At 42.7% G+C, this 8744-nt stretch overlaps 1 protein-coding gene across 1 annotated transcript in view; it reads right to left on the reverse strand.

The window, feature by feature from the left end:
• LOC131082985 (inositol 1,4,5-triphosphate receptor associated 2-like) overlaps nt 1-4599 on the reverse strand; it is a 36736-nt gene extending 32137 nt beyond the window's left edge. The window contains exons 1-3 of the mRNA XM_058023264.1: nt 4528-4599; nt 1380-1983; nt 488-598 (exon numbers count right to left, since the gene is read on the reverse strand). Coding sequence (XP_057879247.1) covers nt 488-598; nt 1380-1983; nt 4528-4599 — 787 coding nt within the window. The remainder of the gene's footprint in view (nt 1-487; nt 599-1379; nt 1984-4527) is intronic.
• Between the last annotated feature and the right edge of the window lie 4145 nt (nt 4600-8744).

An 8744-nucleotide genomic window follows, 5' to 3' on the forward strand; every position in this document is an offset into this window, starting at 1 on the left:
AGACAAGCAACTGATTCCTGAACTGAGTTAGAGATCTAGAAAAAAAAAGCAGTGTAGAGCCCTTCTGTTGGTTGAGATTTTTTTTCCCTGTAGTGGTGGGTTTTTGGTTTTCTTCTGTATAAAAATCCAGTTTACTAGTTTTGTGGACTTCAGTTTAAGAGGAACAAAGTTGACACATGATACTGATCCTTGCTCTCAGGGCCAGGCTGGATGGGGCTCTTGGCAACCTGGGATAAAGGAACATGTCCCTACCCATGGCAGGGGGATGGAATTAGATGATCTTTAAGGTCCCTTCCAACCCAAACCATTCCATGATCAGGCACCATGCAAAAGAGGCACAGACATTTACACATTTATTCTACATCTGCCACAACACAGGCACCTACACATCTCATAGACTGGCATCTCTCAGGGACCAAAACAAGGTCTGAACCTGGGAAATCCATTGAGTGCAGAGCAAAAGAGCAATGAAAAGACCGTGGCAAACCTGTGTGGTGGCTGTCACATGCGCAGAAGATGGTGGTCAGCAGGTTCTCGTCACAGATCAAGCTCACGTTGCACATACTGTCACCTTTGTACCACACAGGCTGCTTCTTTCCTGTGAAGAATAAATCTCTTATTGCCCATCTTTATTTGCTCATAGTAACTTTCATTCCAGATGACTGAAACAACAAAACCAGCTAACCAGCTTCCCTGCCAATAAAAGCAGAGCTTTTAGCACTAAACAACAGGAACTGGTCATAGCCGGGGCCTCTGAGCTGGGAAGTATGCCATGCATCTACTTTTATACATGTACTTTCAGAAAAATTTGGTTATTCTTTCTATGGCATAAACATATGAAACAGGACATTTTAAGAAATCAAGTCTTTCTTCCCTCCCCCTCCAGATGCACTGTAGAGAAATCATTGGGTTATTAAGAAAACAATCCCTAAAACAAACAAAAAACCCCTCAAAACCACAAAAAACCCACTTCAAACTAAGAGCAAAACCAAAACTCCTGTATCTTCAAAAATCAGTCTGAGAGACAAAGCATAGACTAAATTAAAAGCCAAATAAAATTTGGCTATAAAAAAAAAAGTTATAGTACTAGTCAAATAGTAGTCTAAATCTCTTAAACTGTTAAAAATATCTCTTAAATCAAAAATGAAATAGCAAATTTGAAAATGTGTTTGCCATATTAATTACTCACTTTTTACACTCACACCTTTTTCAGAGAAAATTTAAGATTTGCCTCAGCTCTTTTTGCAGTCTTATAAGATTTGAGTGATACTAAAATGCATTTTACCACTTGAAGTTGTAAATAAATGTCATCTACATAGACTGAATGTTCAGATGTCTAGGACCCCAAATTAGGGGGTGTTTTTCTTCAGTATTTTTACCTCTTTCGCTGGAAGGAAATGCCCTTGGCACGGGAAGCTGGACCACAGCACTTCCTGGCTTTTTTTCCGATGTGAAGAAACATAAATTGGGACTTGATGTCAGATACATCTGCTTGGGCCGCACATCCTGGGGCTCAGCGTTTGCTGAGGCGCACGGCCTGCCCTGGGCATTGGCCTCCCTGGCTCCAAAGGGAAACGGAGAAGAGCTGTCCATGGGAGGGGAAGGCACCCAGGAGCTGCTGGATCCCCCGCTGGCCTCCAGCATGGAGTAGGTTCTGTTTGCAGTCTGGTGCCTGGAGCAGGCCCCGAGGCCCGGCGAGGGCGCAGAGAAAACGCCACCAGGGCGGGCCAGGGGCGAGCAAGTGCTCCCACCACTACTGCAGCTTCTCCCTTTCAGTATTTCTTCCAGATTTTTTTTAATATTGCTCTGTGGGCTGTCAAAGTTCTGGGACTGAAATTTTGGTATCTGCAAGGCCGGGTTAGAGACGTGGTCCATCATTTGGATGGATTTGATCTTCCTGCAGATGCTTTCCACTGGGTTGTGGCGCTGTTTCTTAGCTCCACGTTTAGAAGACTTCATCACTTCCCTTCTCTTGACAAATATCTGGAAAGAACAGGCACAAGATATGAGAGTCAGGGTGATCAACACACACATATTTATGCCAACTTTTCCATTCAGCAGCCAGCTTGGAGCTTTGGCATCCAGGGGTTTGGAAACCCTCATTCCACTTATCAGGTCCAACAGAAACCTTCAGTCAGGACATTTTAGTGTCCAGGGAATAGAAGCTGATTTGGAAATTTTGGGGAAGAAAGACAGAAATACTTCCTGAAATGTCACTGCTTATTCTTAAATACCATAACCGTGGCAGGGAGATAAGGGAGAATGTAAATAAAAATTGAAGAACACCCTGCAAATTAGCAGAGGACTTTTTAAATTAAAAGAAACATTTTAATTGTACTGGGGGTGGCAGGGGTGAGGCAGAAAATGTGAGACCAACAAGACTTTCAGTGTTTCTGTGAGCCTATGAGACCAAAAAACCGCCAAAACCCAGTGTTCCTTTTACTAAGCAGCCACAGCTGTCATGGTGCCACACTGGAAATTACACAAGAAATGTGCCCTACAGAGGCACCTCATCCTGTGTGTATTTTTATTATCTAGTCTCCCAGGCAACATTTAAAAGGTATTTCCTACAAGATAAGCACGTTTGCATGTGACTAAGGAATGGGAGGTTCATTTTGCAGGGATAAATCCTCATTCCCAGTGAGGTTCCCATGTCTACATTGCAACCACCTGAACTGATCAGCTGGGAGCTATATAATTAAATAATAATAACATACCAAATGAAGCTAGGTGAAGCTCTCAAGAATCAGATTTTAAGTCATCTTTTAACGTAGAAAAATTAATTCCTTTCTCCCAAAACAGCAGCAGGTTTCACTAGCACTTAACACTTACATAATCTTTGAAGCAGAGAATAGAATTTATATATAAGTATTTATTAATATAGATTGAAAAAAACATAAATATTAAATGTTTAATTTAAGCTAGTTTATTACAGGCTGCCTGCATGGCAGCAACTTAGTTTATATAAGCAGAGACAGGATCTCCAAGTTTATTTTTCTAGTACTTCCACAAGTAGTAGCATTTACTCTAGTGAGCATGTCCTTAACCTCAGGAATACTTCAAAAATAAGAATAAAAAGAAGCTCAGAACAATTTTAGAGAAGAGACTACTTTTTAACTATGTCTTGCTTAAAAGATTTACTCCTCAAATAAATGCCAGGAAGCAGAAGCATAGTGCATTATTACAGATATATTTTCTCTAAAGAGCTAGATTAATTACCTTGAAATTAAAATTTAAATACCCTACAATTAGTTTAGGACTTTTTTTAAGCACACAAGAGCCCTCAAGCAGATATAAGTAACACTCTATTAAGGGTATTTGATTTTTTTTCCCTGTAATATACCAGTAAAAAAAATAAACAAAACAAACAACAAAAAGCACAGCCCAAGACCTTATACGTTACACTAGCACGTGGAAAAACAACTTCTTTTCCTTCTCTGAAGGAGACAGCACAGCTACTTCAGCTCTTCCTCTGAGGAATAGGAGATGCCTGAACTTCAGCGTTTAAATAAGCAGGAAAATCAGCTTTACAAGGTACAGGTGCTGCCACTCAGCCCTCAGCTGAGAGTGACCACCAGCTGCAACCAGGCTCTAATCAAGCTTCAGGCTCCTGCTTCCTGGCCTTTTTACCTTTTTCCCCCTCACATCTCTCCTGCTGCTGTTAAATTAATTGCCTGTAATTTCAGTGCAACTTGAAGTCTCCCTGCTCTTCTAATTATTGTTCAAAACAGCAAGGAATGTTGTGATATAGGTTATTGCTGTGTCAAAACTCTGGTTCCTGGGATGTTTCTCACTTCTATTAGCAGTTCTTTCCTGCTTTTCCCATCTACAGCAAAATTTCAAGCAGGAGCAGATCTCTACTAATTTCTGAGAGTTAGAACAAGGAGTCTGTATAAATTTCATCACTCTCACCATTTTTGAAAAGAAGAAAGTGTTGAAGTCTCTTGAGCTGATAGTGTATTAAATAGTCTCTCTGTTAACTGTCATCTCTGCCCTTAGTTCTGTGAAAAAAAATCATTAAGACCCTTAACTAATTCCTTTTTTTGTATTAAATTATCAAGACATGCAGTAGAGCCTGCCTGTCTGAAGAGCTCTATGGCTCCTGCTAAATTACCCTGGAAATGCCCATTCTCTGATGGCCATATCTCCTGTCCAGCCTGCAGAATGGAGAAAACTGTTTTTCAGCTGGTCTTTTCACCTGGTGTTTGCCTCAGACTTGTCCATTGCTCAGAAAAAAAAAAAATATTGTGCCATCCCATCAGTGGTTCCCTGAACTTCAGAAGCAACACCTCTTTTTGAGATGCTTACACCTTTCAAAAAATTGTGGATTTCTACTCTTTCCGGATGCTTTCAAACACCCCTCACCCCACATAATATATTTAAATTCTACTTATAATTATCCCTTGAAGCTGCTTCTTTTTCACAAACACACTTGTGAGAACAGTAGAACCTGGACCTGGCTGCAGCATTGCTCACACTTTAGTCCTCAGCAAAGTCCCTGTTACCTCTCTTGTGTGAGACATTTACATCATCTCCGACGGACTGGGTTTTGTATACCTTGTTCTCTACTTCAAGAGTTTTTAGCTCAGTTCTTCTCATATAGTCTAGAGAAAAAACAAAAAGCTTCTCCAGCAAATCTGCAGTGCTTGAAATGCACCCACAGACACCGTGGTGCTGAATGTGCAACAGAATAGTTAAATAAATTTGGGCCAGCAACTGATGGCCTCTAATGATGCACCTGGCTTACACCAGAGAGCATCTCTTCCCTTCAGAGCTGCACCATGAAAATTCACCTTCCCAGAGAAGTTGAAGACATCCCTACTTATTGTAGGAAGGTGGACTAGATGACTTTTAAAGGTCCCAAACTATTTCATGGTTTTGTAAATTAAGGTCTGTTATGGAAATAAATAACACTGAAAGACATGTTTGTGTGGCATAAAGTGTGTTGATGGATTGCAAATTGGATTGTTTTGGTCAACAGGTTTTACAGGGCAAATATGGACCTTGTACACAAATTTCCCCTTAGTCTGAGTGGGATATATGGGGTTAAAAACCAGAATCAGTTTTGAAAGATTACAGAAACACAAAAAACCAGCCCAAAAAGAAGAGGTCATATGGTTCATAACCATGTGTCTGGGCAGGATCAGTTGGGCAATGACTCCTAAAAAAGGATTGTCTAATCTATTCTCTGAGTTTCTCAGTAATAACAAATCAACATACTTCCAGGGCAATCTATATTTGACTTTGTTTCTGGTAGAAAGCTTGCCTTACTCTGCAACTTACTGCAAAGGAAATGCAACATGCTTTGTAATTTCCTACTTTGCAGGCTCTGCCATGACATTTCACAGCCTTTTATGATGCTGCAGTGGCATTTAGGAGCCAGAAGTACACTGTGCTAGGTGCTGCTCAGCTGCCAGACACAAGTGGGATGGATTTCCCAGAGAGTTACCAAACTAACAGGAAAAAAATCCCAAAGGAAATGAGAATAAGCACAAAGCAAAGGTCATAAGTTCTGGGAGATTTATACCTTGACAGCACCAGTGTTTGCTGATGGCCTCAGTGACCACCTACACCCCAGCTGCACCTTCTCCTCAGGAGCAATCCATGGGTCACTGCTGCCCTTACCAGGATACAACACTATCCTATATTTCCAGGGAAATATTTGGGAAGGTGCACTGTCGTGATGCAAGTCAGTGAGGTAAAATTGGTTAAAACTCCAGCACATGAGAACATTTCCCCCTCACCTCAGCACTGAACTTCAATGCCAGAAATCAGCTTTGTATCACTTACAGCATCAGGATATGCAGCCTGTGCCCTTTAGATCATCTCAGAAAATAAGAATAGGTTATGTTCTTTCTAATAAGGGGTCCTGCTGCTATAGCAAGCTTCCCTCTACTTTTCTCTCTCAGGGTATTGATTACATGCCAGAGGCACTTCCTCCTCCAGGTGAATCAGCTGAGAAATGGCAGCGCTGCCAATGAGTGTTGGGTGCACAGCTCATCATCCCAAAGTGCCACAGCTTTTTGTGTGTTATGATCCATAACCCAATTATAGGCTGCTTCGTCTTTCCAGAGTACGAGCTCACATGTGCCCACACAGAGCCACAGCTCTTCTGTGAGTGCAAACACTCTCAGTACCTGCACAGCTCTTTTGTGAATGCAAAGTGCTTGGATTTCTGGGAAGGGTGAGATGGCCACCTTTTCATAGAATCATGGTAAGAAAAAGCTTTGAAGGGAGAAGCCAATTCTCTTAAATTTTGATCCCTGAAGTAGAATTGACAAACCTGGAGTTCTTTGTTCTGCAAGCAGACTCCTTACAGATTTCCAAGGAGAAATACACTTTTGTTTGAAAACCAAAGCAACTTGGAGTCACTGGTCGTAGAAAAAAATAAATGGATTTAGAACTATAAGTTATAAAGGCACAAACAATTTAAGGGAAAAATAAAAACCATTGGAAAATAAGAAAAACATCCCAAAGCCCCAAACCATTATGAAAATGCAATTTGAGGTTGGGTTCATTTCATCTGATGTGAAAGGTCAAGGTCAATTGTCTCTAGCTACAGTTTATGACTAAACTCCTGACTTTTAGACGCCATGGTGGCACTGAGGCATCGGAAGGTACAACAATAAAACCATTTAATTTAAGATGATGCTGTCAAGATACTGCTTTTGTTCTTGAGCTGGTGGCCACCTGTCCCCATAACAAGGCAGTTCAGGTTTTGATCGGCTCAGTTCAGCTCCCTGCTGCCCTCCAGGCAGCTCCAAACAAGCCCAAATCTCTACAAGGATTCCCGTGGCACTCAGAATACAGCCAGGTTTGGAAGAGAGACTGAGACTCCAGCAACACCAAGTCAGTGTCACTTAGATTTTGCCAAATGGTCACAAGAAGAACTGAAGCTGTTTTCCTCCAGCGTGGTAACATCTTTCTCCATGCCTCCTGTTCTCCTCCTCTTCTCCCCAGCTGCGACGGGAGGGGCTGAGCTGGTTTGCCCCCCTGTTGCTTTTATGTTATCTTGTCTCATTCCAGTGGCAGGAAAAGCAGGGTTTCTTTTCAGTGCCAGACACATTTCCTACATGAGGAGAACCCTCCTGAAGAGATCATACTACACACTGCCATCCCCAATGGCAAGGGGTTAATTTTCACAGGCTCAGCTGAAAGTTTGATTCCAGCCCCGTGGTCTGTGGATAACAGGAAGGTCTGAAGTCACTCCAGAAGGCAATAGGGGAGTGGCTTTACCTTTTCCAAGCCTCTGCATGCTAAATGTCTCCTGGATGAAATGCACAGTCCCCTTCTAAGGCCAGGGGTTAAGCATCGTCAAGAAATGTCTCTGATCTGTCAGAGCACAGGGAAAAGAAACCTCACAAGTGAAGTAGATGCAAGCAGAATCCCTTCTGCTAGGATGCATCAGGGCATGGCCTTTTAAAAAGGGTAACAGCAGCTCCCAGCCACCACAGGAGCTGCTTGAGACCAAAACCTGAACTTCCCCCTGGTTTCTTGCCTCTACACCAGCACGAGCTGCAGCTGATGGCAGTGCTGTATATTCAGTGAGCAATTCTGGTGGCATGGGCAGGGAACAGAGTGATACCCCCCAAAAGATGGACAGCATTTGCACCTTCACTTAATAATGTGCTTTGAAGCAGTGTTCACAGACACACAGGGAGGAGTTCACAGTGAGCAGCAGCACTGCCTGTCTGCACACTCCTCCTTCAACTCCACATCCATGAGCCAGTGTTTGTCACACGCATGGCCTAACCTGGATTTTTGTCACACCATGGGCTGGCCCTGTTCCTGAGGCTGCTGCAGTAAACTTTCCATTGGCCAATCTTCCAATCAGCAAATTTCTACCTCCTTGTTTTCTTTGCTTCTCCTTCTGCTTCCATCAAGTTTACAAAGGAAAAAGTACAGGAGGAGAGATGAAAACCCTGGCTACAGAGCAAGCAAGGCCAGGCATCCAGTGTGATTAACTCTTTGCCCGAGGACCAAAGCAACTCTGCATGACTGCAATGAGCCCAACAATCATCCAGAAGTAGCTCATGGAAATTACTTCCCTGATCCCTGCCTTTTTTCTGTTCACTGCTCCACTGTTTAACCTATTCAAGCCCATGAGCTGGACTTTTACTCCAGCCAATCCATGGGACAGAAAAGCATTTCTGACTATTAGGACTTCAGGATTTATAGGGTAATTTGGGTCTTTTTTGTTGTTGCTGTTGTCAAGCTTTATACTTTTATTTGTGTGCAAGAAAACTAGATGCAAAAGATCATCAAAGAATCAAACCATAGACTACATCCTCTGCATGTATGCAAGGAATAACTTCAGGCTAGTGACACTGGGTAAGTCACTTCTCTCTTGAGGCTGGGGAGTAATTTACCAGCTTTTCCAGCTCCCACAATGGATGCTAATCTGATCTATTGTAGATTATCCTGGGTAAACTCTCAGCATCCATATTAATACCCACTCTGGCTGTGATTATTGATCATCCAGCAGGAAGGTGAGCGGTGCAAACGCTCAGGGCTGGTGCTGATGTATTCAGGAGGTGTTCACCTGTTTAATGGGGTGCATCTCCAAGTGCATCCATCCTTCAATCATTTCAATCAGGACTTCCTGCAAGGCTGCAGGTTTCCCTCAGGAGTCATCAGACCTTCTGCTTCTCCATCTACAGGGCTGACAAGAGATCCCTTCAGACTCCTCCACCCCGCCACAGAAGGGGAGGGCATCTCCACTCTGAAGATTTAAAAAGGGACCC

This window comes from Melospiza georgiana, chromosome 4 (genome assembly GCF_028018845.1).
Source record: "Melospiza georgiana isolate bMelGeo1 chromosome 4, bMelGeo1.pri, whole genome shotgun sequence".
Classification (NCBI taxonomy): Eukaryota; Metazoa; Chordata; class Aves; order Passeriformes; family Passerellidae; genus Melospiza; species Melospiza georgiana.